A 24,055-nucleotide genomic window follows, 5' to 3' on the forward strand; every position below is an offset into this window, starting at 1 on the left:
CATTTTGTTTTATCCTGCAGAGATCATCGGATTTGGGAACATTTTTCATTAAAGGTACAGTCAGTTGAGTTTGAGTTCATTTTGTAGACAAAAATAATTTTGCACTCATTAATTAGAATTAATTAATTATGTGTTCCAACAAACAGATACATTCTTAAATTACACAGGAGTAGGCACCAATTTGCAGAAGCTGCCATGTTTCCTTTGTATCTTAAACACAGTGGTCAAGATTGACAACATTGTTGTGCCTCATGGCATTTTATTTATGTGGCTAGAGAGCAGCGTACATAGCAGAAGAGAAGGGGTGTTTGTACGTCGTGGAGGCAAATTTTAATTTGTGCCTGCACTTTCAGATTGATTATGGGTCCCTTTTCACTAAAGAAATGGAAACACAGAAGAAAACAACAACATGACTGGCATTTGAATATAATCTCATCCTCTTCCTTCTCACCTCAAGCCTCATCTCCTGATGATTTCAGAGCTCTAAAATATGAAGTTTGCATAAATATGCTCATTTATTCCCAATATTGTTGCAGATTAGATATGCGACCCTCCGCTTCCAGACGGCTAACAACAAGCCGGCTAAATGAAAGCAATGACTGGTTAGCTAACACTATGCTAGCTAATGTTAGACTCGAGTGTTTGTTTCATCTGATAAACAGTTTGATTGTCTTGCATTTTATCAGACTTTATTCACTAAGTGTTTGAGTGTAATAACATTAGATACAATTCACAGAAAGTTTCCCTAACACCTGCTAGCAGCTAACAGTGGCAAAAACAACACTGATAACTGACATAAAAGTTCAGGATATCCTCAGTAGCTCAAATTAGTAACTCGTATCTGACTCTTTATGCAAAGTTTTACAGCTACCTCCAGAGTAAATAGACATGGGCACATATTGACAGCTGAGGTTATTGACAGAACTGCAGTCTGCAATCTACTAACATCTAGTGGTGAGATTTTACATGCTGTACCTTCATTGCAGCAGTAGTCATGCACAAACAGCTTAAGGCTGTCAGCTAAGATTCTGTTGCAATATTTTCATCAGCGATTAATTTAGTGCAACACGTCTTTAACAGCACATAAGCATGAGAGATAAAAGACTCAATAATATAGAAAGTTTACAAGTGCAGAGCCATGAAGCAGTTAACAAGAGCCGCACATGAAAAAATAAGTCCCTCTAATATGTTTACTAAATGCTGCACATTTTTCTTTTCCTGTAGCAACTCTGCTTGCTTTTACAGTGCTGTTTTTCCCCTGAAACATTTATAATGCATCCTATGAAACATAAAAGCAAAACCTGTAATAATATTTTTTTACCATACCAGTTTAAAGCTAATGAAAACATCAGCAGTATAATATTTAATTAATTCTCTTTGCTTCGGTTTCTATTGATGCTGTATTCTTTTCCCCTACTGGATCACAGGAAGTTTGCCTCTCCGTTGACCTGATTTACCCGTGGGGATCTGTAGTCTCACGCTTTATTAGCAAAGCATGCAGTTTGATCTTTTGATGTGATATGTGTTTGGCTGCCTATTTAATGTGAACTTGCATGAAGATGGTTTGGAACGTCTTCTCTCACAGGGACAGTTGATAAGCATTTTTGTGACATCAGTTACTGTAGCTAGTTCAAGTCAGGTGTAATGAATCCAGGCACAGATTTAGAACTCACTTAGTAAGGCCTCAGGACACGAAGGCTTACGAGCATCAAAACTTGATCTGTGTGAGAACACAACAACAATCTGAGAAACTTAATTAAAGGCTTTATGCTGTGTTAAGTTTCACATGGGATCTTATCCCAGACCAGCAGAGTAAGCATGGCTCCAGAAGAAGAGGTCTTCACCACCGCACCATCTCTTGGCATCACTCAAATCAATTCAGATTCATCCACCATGTCTCTGCTCCTTGGTTCCCACAATCCTGTTCCCTCGTTGCCATAGCCAGAGTGTGTTTGTGCTTTTGAGGGTGTGGACTCGGTGGTTACTGAGTTGGTGGTTGATTGTATTAGCTAGCAAAGCTGGTTTGGAACATGGAAAAATGTGACTCATGAACTTTTGTTTCTTCTTTTTTGCTCTTCTCCCACTTCATCTTTGTTTTGATCCACCCACCAGACAAAATGATGTGATCCTTGCTTACAGCCTGTTATTGGAAAAAAGCAATCAGTATGCAAGATGATCAAAGATGGCACTCGTTGCATGGAATAAATTGTATTACTAAATTTACTTTGATTGCATCATTTAAAAACATGCAGAGTTACTCAACTTTAAAGTAAAGTAATATCCTTTCAAATGATTTTAACACTTGATTCTTGTGTCCTAATTCAGCGCTTCTATAGTGGGTACCTCTGTAATATATTGATATGTAAATGTATGATGCATATATATATATACACACACACAATTATCCAAGAACTAAAATATCTTAAACATATATTAAATTATGCAAAAAACATCTTTGTAAATTGAATTTCAGTTTCCTGTGTGTGGGAAAATGTGATTTCTAAAGATGAATCATTTTACAACCTTGCTGAAAACCACTAATAGCAATTACTGTAAGCAGTCCATCTGTTTTCAATGAAATATCCCTGGGAAAAAAAAGTAATGAAATAAGATTAATCTGTATAAAGATGAGCTCATATCACAAGTTAGTCCATTACTGTGGAGTAAATGGTGACTCTTCTTTTTGCAAAGGGTATGTGTGTGTTTGTGTACTTGTAATACTTCTTCTCTTTACTGAGGGTGGTAGCTGCTTACTGTCAGAGGTGCAAAAGACAGATTATTAACATATAAGTTCAAAACTTGGTTTAATGTTAAGGCTAGGGTTAGATTTGGATTATGGGCAAGTAGTGATTATGGAGGGGTCAGGATAAGACTCCACAAAACCAGCGTGAGTAAATGTAATATCCTCTGAAGTAATGGAAATATGACCGTGTGCATGCGTCGCTATGAATCCAGTGCACTCTGACTAAACACACGAGTATAGTGAATGGAGAGAACTGGGACAGGAGAACAACACTCACACAGAGACAAACTGGGACAGGAAGTACTGCATATCTTTCTCATGTTCTGCCTTTCTGTAGTTATGCAGGTCGTGTGGTTGGCAACACTTTAAAAGCCCAGAGGGAGAATCCCGAGCTGACTGTGCGCAATACGGATCCTGTCCTGAAGGGCGCAAAACAGAGGCTGGAACAGCTAACACAGGTAAATGCTCGCACCCAGTGTTCTCCCAATTTGTTACTCCCAACAAAGGCTGTCTTATAAAGTGTTACCCAAATTCTTATGTTAAGATGGATGATACTGAGATTTTTCCCACCCTAACACCAACTGTTGTCCAAACCGTCTTGTAATTAAAGAATAAGCTGTAGTCCCAATGTTGATATATTATGAGTTGGTGGCCTTTCTTCTAGTGCTGCAATCAATATTCACTCTGAAATACGCAATCGAGAGAAGAAGAAACCTTAGATTTGGGGGCTTTCCTTCATCTTTTAAGGACACTATGATGAAACAAACTTTCATACTTCAAAAGAATTTTTTGAAGTATGAAAGTATTTGCTTATGAGTGGTTTTCTTGTTTTCTTGGATGATTTCACATCTACTGAACATTAATATACCCTGCGCTAACCTTGGCAGTGACACCCTATGGTTGCCATTCTGCGGGAGTGATGATGATGATGGCTCCAGTTTTTTTTTTATGTGTGTGTCTGTGTTTGTGTGTGTGTTGCGTGCAGGGGTGGAGGGGTGCCCTTAAGTTCATCTGGCCTTCAATTATGCGCTACCACCTTCTGTGTGAAGTGCTGCTTAATCCAATAAAGTTAAATGTCAGCACTTGAAACACAGGTAGATAATAACACTCAATAATAAATTAATTAATTCAACAATTAAACTGGAATTTATGCAGTACTTTCAAGGCTGTACTCAGTATGGTAATATGGAGATATGATTTGTGTGAATGATTCATAAAATCATACAATTCCATAGAATGATATATGAAATGTATTCATTATCATGATTCATTATTATCTGTGTGGACGATGTGGCTTTGGACCCTTCTGGATTGAGGGAGACAGCCTGATACATCATACAACTCATACTGGCAACATAATGTGGTTTGCTGGTCATTCATTCATCAATTCAAATCAGTTTTATTCATATAGCGCCAAATAGTCGCCTCACTGTGCTTTGTAATGTAAGTTAAAAACCCTACAATAGTAGAGGAAAAAACAAACAATCAGAAAACCCTTTATGAGCAAGATCTTGGTACAGTGGGAAGGAAAAACTCCCTTTTAACAGGAAGAAAGAAGTAGAAGCAAGAACTGTAACAACCTAATCTTTTGTTCTTTAGATCTCGAGTAAATCTAAAAAAGGATACACACACACTTTAATACAGTAAAATAAAAACAGGGCTATGTAATTTAACGAAACTGTAAGTTTAGGTTTTTTTTAAACTTAGTAAATGTTATTCAGACAGGTGGAAACAGACGATTTCTTTAAATTTGTGAATCTATTTTTAGCGGTGAGTTTTGTCCAGCAGCAACAATTTGGACTCAAAATAAACAGTATCCGTCCTCACAGGTGTCACATTGTTTTAAATTCTTAGTCAAGAACTTTTATGGTGTTTGTTCAACTTTATTGTTTAGTCTAGTTGAATCTGAGTTTTGCAATCCTGCGCTTTGGTTTAACTCTTGAGTTTTCTTAATGTCAGCTTTTAGTTCCCCTGCTGTCACCCTGTTTGTTCCTCCTTCTCTCTCATTTCTCTGTTGATGTCGTCATCACCCTTTGTTCACTAGCTTGATATCGTGCTAAGTGTTAGTAGTTCTCTCACTTATTTCCTATTTTCCTTTGAGTGTTGGTTTTCCTTCATGAATAGTTTGCTTTACTTCCTGCTTTGCCTGTGTTGATAATGTGTAACCGTGTCTCATTTCCTCTCCGCTCTCTAACCCTAAATTAGCCTTCTGTGCTCACCTGTGCACCTTCATGCTCTTTAGACCACAGTCCTGATTAGACTTCATGTTCTTTGGATTACAATTTCTATTGGACTATTTGTATTTTTCTTTGATCAGTCACAATAAAGGCTCACATTTTGTTTAGTATTCAGTCTGCACTTCCCTGTAGTGTCCTCCCCTCTACAATCCACACACCACTGGTAAACAGTAATGACTGGACATGTCACCCCGCCCAGCAGTGTGGCCCATTGATTTGTTTTTAATCATTTTTAAAGGAAGCTGGTTATCCAGTGGTGGTTGCTCAAGTTAAATATGACCCCAGTTTTACACAGTTACACAGTTACTTCTTCTTGTAGGTGTTTACAAACAGCACATGTGGACCACAGAGATTATGAAGTTTGTTTGTGTTTTTAGATGGGTGTGGAGGCTATTGAAAACAACATAAAACTGGCTCTATCCTGTCGGCAACACACATCTATAAAAGATATTACAGACACTAAACAGTACCCCCTAGAACTGTCATAAAAAGAGAAGTTATGTCTTCCTAGCAACAGCCACTCCTTTTAAAGAAAGCCTGTTAACCTCTGGTTTATGTAATGTTGGTGAGGGTTAAGGAAAATTAATCGGATGGGACATGCTAAGGCCTAGTTTTCTTTTCTTTCCTTTTTTTTGCTGTTTTGCTGTTCTGTGCTCTGTCTAATTTCACTGGTGACTCCATTAATCATGCTGCATTTACATGGAGAAAATGCCAAGTCAGCATCGCCCCGTACTCCCCCCCCACACACACGTACACAAACATGCACTACACATGCACCATGTATTCATTTATGGATGCGAGTTCCTTCTTATGCTCATTAATTCAGTCTAACTTGTATACTCTTGGTCATCTGTGATTTAAAGACTATTCGAGCTTTTTGCCGATCTTCAGATGTAATTCAGACGAACACGCGGTTAGATCAATGTGTTTGGATACGCGGCCTCTGGATCGATCGTAGTAATGCTATACAGGTCACGACATGAACCGAAGGGAAAGGTCTGATATTTTCCATTCTGAGGTGCGGTGTGGTCTTTCCATCTTTCTGATAAATTGCAGGATGCAAGCCTCTGCACACATACAAACAAACTAAGTGTAATTTGAACCTGTTGAGAGTCGCCTTTGGAAACCCACATCCTGGGCTTTGTTTCTTTGAAACTAGGTGCTCCGGTGGCTTCTCTGTGGGTGAAGCCATTCATCTGAGGCACAGCCGTTAATGCACACCATTTATTAATTATTATTCATGCCTGTCATGTGTGCCATTTACACGCTCTGACCACAAGGATGAGAGCAGAGGGAAAATATGAGACAGGACACAGAAGCGTCCCTGGAATTTTAATCATTTCTCTGACCGGGTTTTGAAGGTCTGTCTTTCTTTATGCGTTTTCCTTGGTGTCTTCTTATCTGTCACTGTCCCAATTTGTATTGCGTGCTAAGCAGACCTTTGGTGCAGTAGCTTGTTTTTCACATAAGCTTTGCTGTCTAATGGGATTTTATTAGCGCAACCACTTGTTTATACTCACAATTAAAGCTTGTAGGTGCACGCACAGCCAGTCAAGATGACATGAATCAACCCTTTGTGTTAAAAAGGGGAAGGGCTCTCATCTTTTTATTACATGGCAGCTGAAGATGGGCAAGGAAGGACTTCTTCTCTTGTAAACTGGTCATTTGTCAGCATGTGATAGGATCATTTACACCCAGTAAGAGCTTTAAATTATACTAATTTTATTGTGGAGACTAGACTTTGTGTCTCAACGCAACAATCTTGTAAATCATAGTTTCACTTTCCTGTATTTAGCTGACAGGAGTGTCTGCTGCTGCTGTTCTGTTTCAAGGTTTGACGTGTTGTGCATTGAGAGCTGCTCTTCTGCATACCTTGGTTGTAATGAGTGGTCATTTGCTTTACTGTTGCCTTCAGTTCAAAGGAGTCTGCCCATTCTCCTCTGACCTCTGGCATCAACGAGCCATTTTCTCCCAGAGAACTGCTGCTCACTGGATATTTTCTCGTTTTTAAGACCATTTTAATCCCAGCAAATCAACAGTTTCTGAAAAACTCCAATCAGCCTGGCACCAACAACGATGCCACCTTTAAAGTCACTTAAATCACCCATCTTCCTTGCTCACTTTGAACTCAGCAGGCCATCTTGACCATGTTGACATGCCTAAATTATTTGAGTTTGGCTGATTACATATTTGCATTAACGAGCAGTTGAACAGGTATAATTCTTTAAACATTTTATAAAGGCAGTGTCTTATTATCCATCATTATTAAAATCTGATGTATTATTGAGAACAAAGCAAAAAATATTTATATTTTTGCAGTATACAAAAGTTCATCACCTCAGCCACTACCAGTTTAAGTTTGTCTCCAGTCATTAATTACACTGGACAGACCGTTCTGGAGTTACCACACTTGAATAATTTTATTTGTTGGCTCTGTTGGTTTCACAGAGGAGTTTCAGTGCCACATGGCCCAAATCCTGTTTAAATTTCAGACTTTCCACATGACTAAGAAAACAGTCCTGGTGGAAACAGTGCTGTAATGTATTTTTGTCCTCCCTCAGCACTCATTTGCAGTCCAATGACATGATGGTGAATCACCGTACAGAGCCTAGTCTGTTTCTGTGTCCCCTCGGACATGCTGTCATATAATAACCTTGCTTCCCCTTGGTTCCGTGGCTGCTACACACCTACTCTATGGTGGAGGCCAGATGTCCCTCCGTTTGCATCCCACATTCTTTTGCCCCACAAGGAAAATCCACAAGGACTAACAAGCACCCTTGCTTGTTAATCAAATAAAGTGATCGATGATGCCTGCTTATTTTAAACATTTTTCCTGATCCATACATAAGGATAGGTGCATTGTTTTCATTGTTATACTTATATAGTATGGACTGGTAAATGGATAGATTCTTATGTAGTGCTTTTCTACTCTCCCGGAGTACTCAAAGCACTGTATACAACATGCTGCATTCACCCATTCACACCAGCACTTCTAAACTCAAGTGCAAACTAATAAACATTCACACTCCGATAAACACATCGGAGAGCAACCTTGGCATTAGTATCTTGACTAAGGACATTTGGTATGCAGACTGGGGAAGCCAAGGATCAAACCACCAACCTTCCAATCAGTAGATGAGCTGCTCTACCACCTGAGCCACAGCCACCCCACGATGCAATTTGCCTACTTAATATCTTCCCCTTGTGAATCAAAACAGACACCTTATGCTTATGTGCTAAAGGGATTATATTTGGTAGGCAGAGTTAAGTCATCTTTAAATACGAGAGAGTCAAACAGATTTTGGCTGTGTATAAACAAGCAGCTGAGACAGGGAAAATCAGTTACAGCTCTCACTCTGCAGGGTAACAAATTTAAAATGATCATAAAATTTCAGACAACTGACTGTCCATTTAGTTGTTCAGACAGTTTTCAATGTAGTACAATAATATAAATCATTAAACTTAATTCTATTTTAATAGCACCCGATAGCAACAACAGTCGCCTCAAGGAGCTTTATATTGGAGCGTAAAGACTCTACAATAATACAAAGAAAACACCAACAATCAAAGAACCCTCTGTTAGCAAGCACTTGGTGACAGTGGGAAGGAAAAACAGACTTCTGTTGTGATTGGCTGGTGGTGAGGGAGACAGGATAAAAGGCACACTGTGGAAGACAGACAGAAAAAAATAATAACTGAATTATTTAATAACAGATTAGATGCAAATTTGAATATAAACACATAGTGAGTAAAAAAAAAGGTGAATGAAGAGGAAATAATGCACCATGTGAAGTCCCCAGCAGTATAGGCCTATTGCTGTGTAACTAAGGGAGGTCACCTGATCCAGCCTTAACTGAAGGTTTTAAGACTAATCTTAAAAGTAAGGAGAGGGTCTGCCTAAAATCCTAACTGGGAGCTGGTTCCAGTTTGGAGAGGGGCCTGAAAGCTGAAGACTCTTCTTCTCATTTTACTTTTAACAACCATAACAACCACTGGTAACATGATGAACTCTCTCCTCTTCACCGCTTGGAGGTGTGGTATGGATATGATCCTGAAGCTTGAGTGCTCTACCAGAGGTTCTGCACAGTATCTTAGCTGGTGCTTGGACTGTGCTCTTCTGGACCAATTCTGCTGATGTTGTGCCTGCAATCTGCTGGAGCCACCCTTTTAGTTTTGGCCCCTTGTACTTCTCTGTTTTCTTGTGCTCCTTCTTCCTGATGTAGCTGTCTGCTGAGATTGCCATATATATCACAACTGTGGTCTTCTGTTCCTTGTCAACCACCACAATGTCTAGTTGGTTGGCCAGCAGCTTTAGCCATCTTAGCAGCTGGATATTGTAGTGGCAACACTACAACACTGCTGGCTTTGGAACAGTTGGTCAGGGAACCAAATCAAGTAAAGGTCTCAAAGCCAGGACCACCATGCTACCTAATCAGTTCCAGCTAAGGACAGAAATAAGGCAAAGGAAAAAAAGATATTTTTTACTGACATTTTATTTTTCACTAAAGTACTTGTACTATATACTATATATATATATATATATATATATATATATATATATATATATATATATATATATATATATATATATATATATATATATGTGTGTATATATGTATATATATATGTATGTATATATATATATATATATATATATATACATATATATATATATATATGTATGTATATATGTGTGTCTTCTTATGTCTTTTTCCTTGATAAAACTGCTGTATGTTTGCCTTATCTCTGTCCTTAGCTGGACCCTATCTATATGACCCACCTTGGCTCTTTACAGTACTCATTTATCAAACTATGAATTACATGATCCTGTCATAGTGTATGGGTGAAAACCGTATGACTTTCAATTTGATGACTTGTATGTTTTATTTTTTCTTTTGTTTTAACAAAATGTGAACTGTTATTTATAAATCTGGTAATCATATTTTACTTTACTTTATTCATATAGCACTCTTTACAGGGTAACAACCCCAATATAACCCTCAATATAAAACAGATATACATAAAACAGCACAATCAAACATACAGCACAAATCTAGTTAAAAGCCAGTCTAAATAAATGAGTCTTAAGCTCCTGTTTAAAAGAATAAATGCAATTAAGGCAACGTAATGATGGAGGCAAAGCATTCCACAACCTGGGGGCCACTGCTCTAAAAGATCTGTCTCCTCTGGTCTTAAAATGTGTTCGTGGGACAAATTTTAAGACCAAAGCAGATAGATCTTACTACCACTGAAGCTAAATCCAGTATTGTACTTAAAAAGTAATCAAATAGCAGGCGTGAAGACATGAATAGAGGCATGAAGCTTTTATCTGGCATCACAATTATCCCACGGCATCGGCACTGATCTAAATAAGCAGTGGAGAGTGGGATTCTTGTTGTCATACCATGACTTGAATAAAGTTTTCATGTGTACCTTGACCTGTGTTTTTGTCTATATGTTCCTTGTTTTCTAGTCTTTCTTTCGATGTGTGTTTATACATACATGTCATTCCATTACAAAAATCAGTCACTGCCTTCCATGTGACCCCCTGAAAATTGGATTATTCTCGATTATAGTATACATTACAAACTGCTACCCCTCAATTCTTCAGACTTTGCTTCCAAGGAAGGTTTTTCAAAGACTTTCTTGTATCATTAGGTAGTTTGTTACTAGCAGCCTGTCACAAAACACATAATTTGTTCCAATTTCTTTAGCTTAAGTTATGAAAAAAGACAACATAGTTTGAGAGACATAGAAAATGTTTTTCTACCAGTGATCAAATAAAATCTGAAAAAAATCTTCTTACAATACAGAACAAAATTTGAATCAATCCAAGTGTCTTGCAAATGTATGTGTAATATCTATGGACATATGTGTGTGCGCTTCATTTAGGAGCTATTAGTGGAGCTGGGCTGGGCGAGCAAAGTGAGAGGAAGGGTTGAGGAAGAGGAGGGAGGGAGCGCCCACACGGAGGGAGGCAGCGGAGACGACTGCGATGATGAAGATGGCTGTGAAGCATCTGGTGAGGAGAGCGGTGAGTCACACACAAACACATAGGCGAGCGCCCAGAAAGAGAGGAACAAACATTAGCAAACATACACCCACACATATACGCAAATGAGTTGGTGCACGCTTGCAATCTTGTCTTTAGCCTCTGTAACTCTAGGGTTTCCGGCACACATGCTTGCACACACGCACGCATGCACACACACGCACACACAAATAATAAATAAAAGACAATGTGCTCATGGTTCATTGGTATTAGTATGGTAGAGATTTAAAATACTGCAGCCTCCACATATCGTGTGCCAGCCGGGAAATGCCCAGAGGGAGGGATAGTACTGAGAGATGGATTCAACTGTCCTCCCTCCTCTCTTGCTCTCTCTGCTCTTCTCTCACTTTTTCCATCTCACTTTCTGCTGGTCTCTGCAGTTTACTCGCTCCTCTGCCGTGATAAAGGATGCACTAACAACCGGGTCACGCCAAAAACAGAAATGGGGGGAAAAAAAGAAATGTAATTTTCGTCATTTATCTCTTGACTTATTCATCGTGCATATGCTTATACATAATACATGGGTGTCACAGGGAGAACTGGGACCCGTAGGAACGTTGAGACAATTCCACAGAGTGGATGAAGTTCAAATTTACTTTCATTTTAATTGCTAATTTCAGAAAGGATGCTCTGGGTTGAGGGTACTGGCCAAATGTAATGTTTTCTGTCCTTGGCCTGAAAAACATCTAAAGGCCCTGTGTTTCTCATAGCATGAAATGTGTTGATGAGTAAAGAGAAGATTCAGCTAAAAAACTGGGTCCACTGTTTTAAGTAGAGTGAAAGAAAAAGGAAGTGGTGCTCAGAAAAATATGGCTTTGGGCTTCTTGACAACTAGATGTGGAATTTTCTTTTATCTAATAAAGCAACAATCATGGCAAAAAGGTTAATTAAAAATAATTTAATATGCTCTAAAGATAACGGACTACTGTGATCTGTGTCAGCTGAGAGAAAATCTTAGAATGACTGGTGGAAATACAATATCAAAGCTTTTCACAGGATTTCAGAAAGGTTTTAAAGATCCTTTCTGAGCCATTATGTCTTTCTTAGCGGCTTAATACCACCTGAACAGCTGTGGCTCAGGTGGTAGAGCATGGTAGACTGGGTCATCTACCAATCGATTGGGCCCTGACTTCTCCAGTCTCTGTGCAGAAGTGTCCTCGGGCAAGATGCTGAACCCCAGTTCATCCACATGAGTGTGTGTGTGTAAATGTTAGATGTTAGATAAAAGTGATATGTGAATGGGTAAATGACACTTTCAGTAGAAAATGCTGTGAGAGCTCAACCGAATACCGAGGTGCTATAAAAATAGCAGTCCATTTATCAAAATGGGGAAAACTGTAAACACCAAATCTAAAAATCTAAAGAATGTCATCAGCCTTCGAAAAAACCCCACTGCACATATCTTAATATATTAAACTTAGTTAAATATAGACTGGATATCTCTTCTTTCTGGTAACAAAGTTTATTCAGTCTCGTTTAAGTAAAAGTTTAATTAAAGGATTAGAAATCTGTTTTTTAAATGTGGCCTGGCCATGAGTTGTTTCAAACAACACGTGCGCGCTACAAACAAGTAAACAGTTCTTATGCAATAACAGATTGAATTCAAAACAAGTAAAATTGCAAAGTTAAGAGCAGTCACGCTGACTTAGAGTACTATCGTCTTTATCCTTTAAAATTGACCTAAATTTCCGCAGAGTAGCCTGCAAGGTGTTATAACACCCAACATCACTGACAAGAGTAAGAAGTGGTCTCTTTGGCAACACTGAATCATCATGTTTGAAAAGCACTTGTAGCTAAATCGCTGTATAAAGGTGGGAAGTTCAACCACTAGAGTAAAAATATGAATTCCTGTGAGTGTTAAGTTACTCCTTATAATAATGAGAAGGTAAATAACACTGCAAAGGATTGAGGACACGATGCTGACATCCTAAATGGGATTCATCTGCTATGCATATGACCTTTTTTCCTTCCCAAAAAAGAAAAACACATTAATAGCAATCTTCTGTGTACATTTTTCAATGCCACTACTGCAGTGTTTTTATGTAGAAAACAAAAAGCAGCTGGATTGAATTCACTTGCTAAGTGATAATGTAAAGACAACATGGCTGTTTCTAAGGCTCTTGTCGTTTCTGTGTGCCCTTGTTCTTTGAATAGAGATGAGCCTTAGCAAACTATTCAGCTGTACACTTGTAACTGTATCAGTACTATTTATTCATAGCCGGCCTTCAAGCTAAGGCATGCTTCACTGAGTATCCAGGATGCTGTGAGCCTCTCAGCAGTATTTTAATGCTTTAGAAAAGGACCACGTTTTGTTTTTTTGTTTAATCTCTTTTGTCGCCCCATGGGGACTCAGATTGTGTACCTCACTGAACAACACTGAACATGCACTTTTATTGAGAAGACTTTATCTCTCACCTAAAAGATCTAGCAAACTAGCTAAACTTCAATAACCTCCAAAGCTTTGTGGGTTGGCTAAATGTTTTTTTTTCTTATCTTTAGATTTCAAAGCTACTTTACTGCTAACACCTTCCCCCACTCACCCTGGTAAATCCTTTTTTCGTGGATGCCTGGACACTATCCTTCATTTCGACACACAGCCTACGGGAATAACAACTTTCTGACTTGACCTCTGTAAACACTTTTAGTTTACAGTGTGGGCTCAGTCACTCATTTCTGGTCATACTAAAAAAAGTATCTATTGTATAAATTTCAGTCATGCTATGTTTCAAAAAGGATCATATCTGTATTATTTTTACTGCTAATGACTTGTTAATCTCAAACAATTAGCCAATAAGCAAGTGGTTTATAGTCAGACCCGCCACTTCTCTTCACACCTGGTTTGTTTAAACTGAGATGGTGATGGTGAAAATGGTAAAATCTTTGAAATGGGCCAGTGCAAAACCTGGTTCTGCTGGAGCTTTCTTCCTTTTAAAGGGGAGTTTTTCCTTCCCACTGTCACCAAGTGCTTGCCCATGGGGGTCCTTTGATTGTTGGGCTTTTCTCTCAGTTATTGTAGGAGCTTTACCTGACAAAGTGACTTGAGGTGACTGCTGTTTTGATTTGGTGCTATATAAATAAAATAAAATTGAATTGAAAACTCATATGTGAAGAAATCTAAACACATTCATTGCGATGCAGCTTTCCTTAACACATACGAGCAACTGGATTCTCTGAGTTTGCATTGGTGCTTTCCCAGATCAAATCACTGAAGTCACATTTTTTAGTGTGTTATGTAGTTTCATTAGGATGAAAACTGAGACTGGGAAACAGATTCAGGTAAACTGGTCAGGTCACATATATAATCTCATTGAAAAAAAGGTAGGAAACCCATGTTGGTTTGTGTTTTGTTTTAAAAAAGGATCAAATAAAAACAGCTCTCTTTTCATTTATTAAATTCATAAAAAGTGATAGTTCCGTGCCAATGACAGGTGGCAGAAGATTTTAATTGATAGTTTGTTCACGCACATCATTCACGTTCCGTATTTTGGAAAATATGCACATCGCGATTATTTCTCAAGCATTCAGATAGCTTTGACAAGGTAGCGTGTTCACTTCACCATGAGCCCTCTCTGAGGAACGCTTCTGTTTGTTTTCTTATACTGCATGACCTGCTTATTTAAGAACGCTAAAAGTAATGCATTTGTCACTACATTTATCATACCCTTTCCGCTAACCTTGATGTGCCACTTCTGAGGAAAGTCAAACCTCCCGCCGGGCCTGAAGCTGGTACGTTGGCTATTTGCAGAGAAAATTGCTGGTTATGATTAAGCGAGCCGGTGGCAGCGTGTTGGGATCTTGTCTCTCAAGCCTGGAGAAAGAATCACAATATAGAGTGACAGAAGGGGATTTTCTGCAGTTCTTCCTGCTTGTCACCCTTTCTATGCATATAAACAAGGCTAACATGCACTGGAGCTGAAAGAGTGATGCTGGATCAGCTAGACCCCACAAATCACATCAAGGCTCACACAAGCCATTTCTTAATTTTTTTCTACTTATACTTTGCATGTCCGTACAGCAGACTACATCAGTGATTCTGAGGTAACGTATAAATAAAATACTATTGCATGAATAAATTTAGGCTGCTGTGTTGTTTTTAAAGATGCTGCTGCCACTAAATCTAGGCTCTCCAGCTTTATCTCTTTAAAATTCTGCCTACAAACCACTTCTCTAAATCCGAATCACTGAAATGTGGAGCTTATTATTTCACAGGAGAGGAATAGCACAGAATCCAGACTCTGCTTGCATTAGAAAGAGTGTGTGTGTGTGTGTGTGTGTGTGTGTGTGTGTGTGTGTGTGTGTGTGTGTGTGTGCGTGCAAATGAATCTTTATGACCTCTTGTTTGTGTGCCCAACACTCGTTTCATCTGCGATGTCTGAGATTGAAGCGTCTTTGTGTGTAACCCAGCATGTTTTATGTGTATCTGCTCTCTGCCGCTCTGACTGACAGAAACAAATCTAGTACTGTGTTGCTTCTTGACTTACAATGTCTGTATGTGCGTCCTTGAACACACGCACACACTCAAATACCATTGTGTTTTCCTTCTCCCTCCCTAAACCCATATCTATCAGATATGAGAAAGATTAAGAATTTCTTTTGCAAATATTTTGACATAATTATTTCTCGGCTTTGTTGAGAGCTGAGGCGGGACGAGGGCAGCGCGTGTGGGCAGAGAGGGAGGCGCGGTGCCAGGCCATATCGGCGAGTGGCAGAAGTCAAGCTCCAAAACGGATGTGTTTTATTTATGTGGGCAACGTGAAGTTACTTCAGTTGTGCCGAGACAGCACGCGGTCTATTATTATTTGATTTAAGTCCATTTTCCACATCAAGGCGAGTTGATCTCAGCCGGGAGGAGGAGAATCAGTTGGCAAACAATGCTCGCCGATCAAAAACAAAAGGAAAAAGCCAGGCATCCGAGCACATGAGCAGTTAAAAGCAGGGAGCTTAAGTTCAAGCTATCTGTGCCATTAGACGGAGACGGTGAACTCCAGCCAAACTCATGCTGGAGTTCATTCTCACACAGTGTTGTCATACGTTTCGAAAACGTTGTTATGGTGAAGATTCAGGCGCAGCATTTGTTTCACTGTCACAAGTGGAAAAGCGATATGATAAACGCCTATAAATGCAAAGGTTGAAGCTAATGGATTCTGATCTATGGATTTCTGCATCAGCAGTCAGATATAGCTTTCCTCCTTGTAGGTTATTTCTTAGTATCACTTATTTATTACATTGCAGCAGAGTCTTTTTATTCTCTTGATCTTTACTGTTCTTCTTACGTCGTTTAGTCATTTCAAACTCTCTCTTTTTCTGGAATTCACCAAGATTAAACTGATTGATTTTCCTTCCTTAAATGAGCACAATCCCTTCTTGAACTGGCCCATCTCCGATCGCTCTGTCTCCCTGGACATCCAGGTCCCATAACGTCAATAATGTAAATGTAATCACCTCTTCTCTTCTCTTCTCTTCTCTTCTCTTCTCTTCTCTTCTCTTCTCTTCTCTTCTCTTCTCTTCTCTTCTCTTCTCTTCTCTTCTCTTACAAATGAAATGCCACGTCACCATAGCTGCTGTACTATACTGTGGGGGGTTGAATACTGAGATAGGGAAACTATAGCCTCCAGGTATCCACGAGTCACTTTACAACCAGTAATACCACTCTGGAAAGCACCAAGACCACAGGCTGGTTTATATTCTGCTGCATACTTGTTGGTAATATATTCAGGAACTCTTTAAGCACAAGAGGCATTTGTGTGTGTGTGTCTGTAAGAGAATGTGTGAATGCACTACTCGCAATGGGGTGCTCAATCCCTGTAGCTATGGTTACCAGGTGGTCTGTCCTCCCATGGGTCCTTATTTGATGACAATGAAGGAAGAGGAAGAGAGAAAGGGAGTAACACACGGAGCGATAAGGATAGTAAGGAGGTGGTGGTGGGGTATACGTGCCATCTCTCATGGCCAAGTAGCAGTGAGTCTGTGCATTGTGCTTCCTCTTTGTTCCTGAAGCACACTGGAATCTGCAAACGCACAGTTTAAGTCACAGTTAAATTGCTGACAGTGTTTGGTTCTTAACGTAAACCTGAAATAAATAATAGACATACAAACAGGATAGTGTACACATTGTTCCACCTATCTTCCCTCCATCATATCTGCGTTGCTCTGTTGGCCTCTCCCCCACTTCCCTGGAGCCAGGTTTGCAAAGCCTTCAGAAGCTATTTCATTTTAAAGGGAAAGGCCAGTGTTTTCTACTGATTAAAAATGTTGCCCCTCCGCCTGAGTACAGTTTGATCTGCATTCATAAGCATCCAGTGCTGTCTAAAGGGAGCCAGGAAGAACAATAAAAAGTCTGGCAAGGCCTCTAATCGGCACTGGTGACTATAAAAGTTCCCAGAGCGAGCCTCGGGAATGAATTGATCAGTGCTATAAGATAAAACTGCTTTCTTTGTACATGCATACGCTGGAGAATGTCAGGGTGTAAAACATGCAGTAAATGCAAACAATATCCCACTGTTCCACTGCTACTTCACACCGGCAGTCCAAACCCGTCACATCGTCTTTCTATCCTGTTATACTTGCTTGTAGTTACTTATAAAGACAAAAAGGCAAATTTGTTAGATTACCTGTTATAAAGACAAGAAAACACAAATGCTTTATATAATTATATATGTAATATATTTATATAAATCTGTCAACAGTCTGTTTAAAACAAAAAATGACAGTTTTTTTTAAGCAAAAAAAATAAATAAAATGAATTCATGCTATCCAGCATAACATTCAAGCACTAAAGCGGTTCTTTTTCTGTTCAAGAATACAAGTAAAAACAACTGTAATTTGGCATCTCAATCAAAATATAATAAAGTGTTTTTACCATTTTCTGCTTTTTTATAAAACAGTACACTTTGAAATCCAGTAATGACAACAATAATTATATATTTTAGCTTTAAACTATCATTTTGATTAAAGAGTTTGTAAATTCTGGCGGGTTAACCATTACGGAAGCAGAAACACTGATTTTGATAATTACCAGTACTGTTAATTTAGGGCTGCTGCTCTCATTAAATGGTGATAATAAATTCGTTAAGCACTATGTAAGTTATAGAAAACATAATGATTACCTGATTTGTTTTGTTTTGCTTGCTGTGTGTTAAACAGATCTGTTCCTGATATGATCTCTGTGCTGATTTTGAAGATGAAGCTCATTTACAGTTTTTAAGAATTTGTTAAAATGACTTTATTGTTCTTTGTGCTGCTTTGTTGGAGATATTTTCTTTCCTTGTGTGTATTTGGTTGTTTTCTATTGTTTCTATCGGCCATAGCTTTAGGTAAATTGAATAATAATGATAATGTAATTACAGTGCAGTGTTTTTTCTGTGATTATTTTATAATATAATAATGCAATAATGCAGCCAAGTTAGATCCAAAACTGTATAATTCATACACTTTTCAATTTCACTGCCCTGTCATGAAGGCATGGGAAGATTAAGTACAACCTTTATGTCACTGAATTCATATACTGCTTATGGTGCTTATGACCACTTAGGAAGCTGACTTGCAAATTTCATGTCAGGTCAAAAAGTACAATACTCAAGCGGCAAGTAAAATCCCGTCTGCTGAGAATCTGTCTTTCCCTGATTAGCCTCCCTAAAAGAAGAATGGTGATGCTATTTTCCAGAGAATTGATTGGTCAGTGTATGCCCTCCACCTTAAAGAGCACTGAATAACCATGGCAATGTTACTGGCTAGGAAGTGGCCTTTTCTAAGGTTCCATTAACTGGCTAAGCCACTAATTCTGCTTCATAGTATACCTCTGCCATGTCGCTTTGACCACCAAGCTCAACACTGCTGGGAAAGGAAAAAAAAGTAGTTAATTTATATTGCAGAGATGCCAAACATAAGGCTCGGGGGCCAGAATCTGCCCGGTGAAGAGTTGAATCTGGCCTGCTGGATCTTTTAACTATATTTTCATTAGTTTTGTAGCTTTTTCTATTAATAAGGATTCCCCACTACTATTGCCAATCATTTTACACTAAAGTAAGTAAACTAACAGATAAACTAAATAACAAGAAAGTTCTTGTTTTTTCCACTATTTGTGAGCCAGACACTACATTTATCAGAATTACCGTATTTTCCGCACTATAAGGCGCACTTAAAATCCTTTAATTTTCTCAGAAATCAACAGTGTGCCTTATAATCCGGTGCGCCTTATGTATGAATTCTGGTTGTGCTTATTGACCTTGATTATATGTGGTACACAGCGCTCAAAAATCTGTCAAAAAATGTTTTAGTATTTTGGTGAGACTTTGGGAAGCTACAAAGCCGCATCGCTTGATGGATTGTTGGAGCATTACGGCTACCGTAGGCAGGAGCCTCACAGACTCGGAGAAATCTGGGTCCAAAACTTTGTCCGCTTCAGGTCCCAAAGTCAAACGAATACTGCGGCATCACTGCGAGTTAAAAACTGTCTAAATTCTTTCATCTGTAATAAAATGATCAGCGTTGCTGCTTTACCAGGTGTAACAACTAAGTTTAACATCCAGGCATCCATGAAACAGAATTTATTAAATTTAATGGAGTTAGAAGTTAGCAGGAAGTTAGCTCGCTAGTTTCCACCTGAACATGACATAGCATGTTCTGACTGAGAGATTTGTGAAAAAATACGGTATTTAATTTTATTTATTTTTGGCTCCTGATACTTTTTGTGGTGAAATCACTTGGGCTGGGCATTTTTCTTTAAACAGATGCTTTCTTTTATCATTTTGTTGCTTGGAACTCACAGCTTGCGGTGCATTGATGCTAACTGCTTCACACACCAATTAATGGGGGCAACAGTGGGGCCAAAGAGACTGAGAATCAATGATGTACGTGTGCAGTCGTGTATCTCGCTTTTGCTAATATCTGTTAGAGTTTAATGACAGATCCTCAGGTTAGGAGATGCAGCTCATTAAAGAATTATACATTCGCTTTGCTCTTACGCGCCGTCTTTTATGCAAAGCTCTCTGTGTTGCTCAACACGGGAGAGATAAAAGTAGCAAAACTTTATGTGAGATGCTGCAAATCACAGAACATCTACTGAAGGTCGGCAGCGTGGTTGGGTTCACTTATGCTGCCACACCCATAACCTCTATCAAACAAGACCGTTCATTGCCTGTCTCCTCATCTATCAACCCATCTATTTGCTTATTTTCAGCCCGCCCCTCTTTACCTCTGACTTTCTGGTCATGTCGGCACTTGAGGGAGTTTGTTCATGCAAATCTGATTCGACATCATCTGTATATTAGTCCTCCTCTCTGCAGGGATGCTATTATTCTCATACTTGACCTTTTGGAGAAGCCTGCTGCCCTTGCTTTGTCTAGCTGCGCCTCCCACAACACCCTCTCCAGCTTGCTGTTGATGTGTAGCCTTCAAAGAGCCACTCTGCTCGCTTTATTCTTTCATCCACCTCTAATGACTGTCAGTCCCTCGCTGCTTTCGTGTTTCAGTCTTCAGCACTTTTATTGTTTTCTGCAAAGGTCTTGATTCCACTTTAGGCTACGAATAACCTCCACGAGTGTGACCTTGGAAGGATGCTCAATTGCAAATCAGATCATTAGCTGCTGCTGTGATTTATTTGAAAACAAGCAGCAGCCATTAACCGGGATATTTTTGGATTTTTACTTGTCATTGCTGCATAGTTCGATTAGGATCAGTTGTTATGGAGATGAGTTGACCTGACTGTTGTACACTGTCATTTATGTGATGATGTGGTTATTATGTAGATATTATCCAAACAAAGTTAACGTGCCTTTCAGCATCACTCAGGACATCTTCTGTGGGTTTATTAAAACTCTAATTTCCTCTTTTATGTGAGCAAACTAAATTCTGATCCATCATTCATCACTGACTTCTAATGATTAACAGGAAGAAATCTATAACACTTGTAATGTCACCCCAAGCAAATGACATGACCCTCATCATTGCAGCAGATCAAAATCTTCATTTATTCTGTGGAACAGCTCAATCCTTACTTGATGGATCCGCTCCACATTTCCTACAAACATTCACTATGCCCAGACAATATGCTGTAATGACTTCACACTTCCCTTATTTTTCTGTACATATAACATAAGGCTGACGTCTCAGGTTTTAATACCTTTGTGCCCACCTTTAGACTGGATTTTTATCAACTTGATTAACCCTGTAATTCATTTGATCCACTCGAAGCCTGTAATCAAAGATCTGAGTAATCTAAATGTTAAAGTGTTAAAGTGTTTCCTGCCTACTCCAAACACACACACACACACACACACACACACACACACACACACACACACACACACACACACACACACACACACACACACAAACAGTGGTTTTCATAGCTTAGTGAGGACATCTAATTGACATCTCATTGCTTACCGTAATCATAACCATAAAAAATGAATGCCTAAACCTATCCATAACCTTATTATAACCCTGACATGAAAACCACATTTTGCGGCTAAAAAAATGCCTTCAACTCGTGCTACGGGCATTTTGTCCCCATAAGTGACTGGTGGTCCCCACAAGTATAGTGGCATGCCAGTTTTCTGTCCCCACAAAGATGTCTAAACATGTACACATACACACACACACGCACACACACAGGCATCTTTCTTTGGTTATCTTTGTGAGGACATTAATTGACATGAATGGATTCCTTACCTCTAAGTTTGACTATTACAACAAGTGCCAAACCTTAACTAATCTTAAGGAAGTTCAAACCTTTACAAAATCTCATCACTCTGATTGGTCTAAAAGTCAAACTGTTTCTTATAAAAATGGAAATGTTTTTGTTTATTTTTTTCCTCCTTTATGGTCTGAACTGGTTTTCTGTGACAACTGACCTCATTACCACACTCATGTGGTTTGGATGAGCAGTTCTCAACAAATACTTCACCCACCAATCTTCCTGTTCTGCACAGCAGTGCTTTGAACAGGCACACACATGCTCAGCTATCCTCATTTTAAAACACTAACTTAATGATTGCCTGCATGCGTGGTACTTAAGGGACGTCTATAAACTGTAACTATGGTGTTACAATGTATCGCTCTTGTTTGTGATCGGGAGCGCTGAGCTTCTGGCATCAGTAAATTCTTAACAGCTGATCTTTGTCAGTAAGTAAATATAAAATTTCCTAAACATCAGCATGTTAGCAGTGTTGCTGCATGCATTTTGGTATAGTGACATTAATGGTAAATGGCCTGTATTTGTATAGCGCTTTACTAGTCCCTAAGGACCCCAAAGCGCTTTACACATCCAGTCATCCACCTATTCACACACACATTCACACACTGGTGATGGCAAGCTACATTGTAGCCACAGCCGCCCTGGGGCGCGCTGACAGAGGCGAGGCTGCCGGACACTGGCGCCACCGGGCCCTCTGACCACCACCAGTAGGCAACGGGTGAAGTGTCTTGCCCAAGGACACAACGACCGAGACTGTCCAAGCCGGGGCTCGAACTGACAACTTTCCAATTACAAGGCGACCTCCCAACTCTTGAGCTACAATCGCCCATTAAGGCTTAAAGTAGTTTTTTGTGTCATTACAGAGCTTCGCAGCTACCCAGCAGCTATATGACATTAAAATCTAAAAGCACTAAAGTGCTTAGAAATCTTCTTCTTCCACCTGTTCTATTCAGGTTTCGCCACAGTGGATCATTTGCCTCCATCTCACCCCATCCCTAGCATCCTCCTCTGTCACATAAACCCTCTGCATGTCCTCCTTTACTACATCCATGAACCTTCTCTGTGTTCTTCCTTTTTTCCTCCTTTTCCCTTGGAAATGTAATGGTAAATTACCCAGAGGGGTTAGAGAGGATGCGTTACGTTTCTATAGATTCTCATAACATAAAGGACAAGCATATCGTTTTCCATTATGCTCTTATATGTATTTATTTGTTGATTTCTTTAGCCTTCATAAAGATAGGACAATGAGAGAAGGCAGGAAAACTGGGAGCGAAGAGAGAGATACACAGTAAATGACCTCGGTGTGGATTCAAATGCAGGCCTCTGTGATAGCTTTATGGCATGTGGGTCACCTATTCAACCCAGTGAGCTATACTGGGACCCATACTCTCTTTTTTATAGTCAGTAAATAACAAGATGACTGCAGTGAATAATACTGCAGTACAGTGCCCTTGAAGGTTGCAACAGGATATCAGAATCACGCTGCTTTCATTGCAAGATTGCATAGAAAGTAGTCATTCATGTCAGGATGTATGAAGTTCGAAGTCGGCTCCTTTCTTTCTTTGTTTTTAAAAAAATGTCGCTATCATAATATAATTTAATTCTAATAAGCACTTGCTGAGGGAATAATCTACAGCTACCTTGTACCATGCTCTTTCTGCTCTGTATGCGTGCGTGTGTGTGTGTGTGGTGTGTGTGTGTGTGTTTCCTCCCTGGGGAACTGAGGCTGAAGTAATGAAATGCTCATTACTGATTCAGCTGGAAATGCTTGGGATACATTTACACGCCCACACACACACGAGCTATCCAGACGCTTTTCAAGGTCACCTCGCATCATTAGCTTGTGTGTGTCTGTGTGTGTGAGCGAATGCTTCGTGTATATAAACTGAGGAACAACGAGACTGCGCCTAATTGGGGCCTAAATTGACAGTTCTGTACAGTACACCACAAGTATTTGATATCGCATGCGATCGATCATTAATGCACTTTCTATTTTACACACGCACACATGCTTAGCGCATATACATCTTCACCTTTGCTGTCAGTTCATCGTTAGCTTTGGCTCCTCAGATCATGCTTCTCCTGACAACTGTTCCATGGGCACAAGCAAACACACACACACACACACACACACACACACACACACACACACACACACACACACACACACACACACACACACACACACACACACCTGATATTACCCTCTGCACCAAGACAAGAGCACAAATACTCTTCTTTTTTTGCCTGACACATCCAAATGCGTTCATTGAGTTCTGTTTCACACACAGGCCGAGCTGATCAAAGCATAACTAACGAGTTTCTGT

At 39.4% G+C, this 24,055-nt stretch overlaps 1 protein-coding gene across 2 annotated transcripts in view; it reads left to right on the top strand.

The window, feature by feature from the left end:
- gpc5b (glypican 5b) overlaps positions 1–24,055 on the top strand; it is a 59,490-nt gene that overhangs the window by 26,090 nt on the left and 9,345 nt on the right. Inside the window, exons 8-9 of one of the 2 annotated variants that reach the window (XM_063460193.1) lie at positions 3,081–3,201; positions 10,873–11,014. In XM_063460193.1, coding sequence (XP_063316263.1) covers positions 3,081–3,201; positions 10,873–11,014 — 263 coding nt within the window. The remainder of the gene's footprint in view (positions 1–3,080; positions 3,202–10,872; positions 11,015–24,055) is intronic. The other variant, XM_063460194.1, reaches the window with a different exon arrangement.

Source organism: Pelmatolapia mariae, linkage group LG17 (assembly GCF_036321145.2).
Source record: "Pelmatolapia mariae isolate MD_Pm_ZW linkage group LG17, Pm_UMD_F_2, whole genome shotgun sequence".
In the NCBI taxonomy this organism is placed as follows: Eukaryota; Metazoa; Chordata; class Actinopteri; order Cichliformes; family Cichlidae; genus Pelmatolapia; species Pelmatolapia mariae.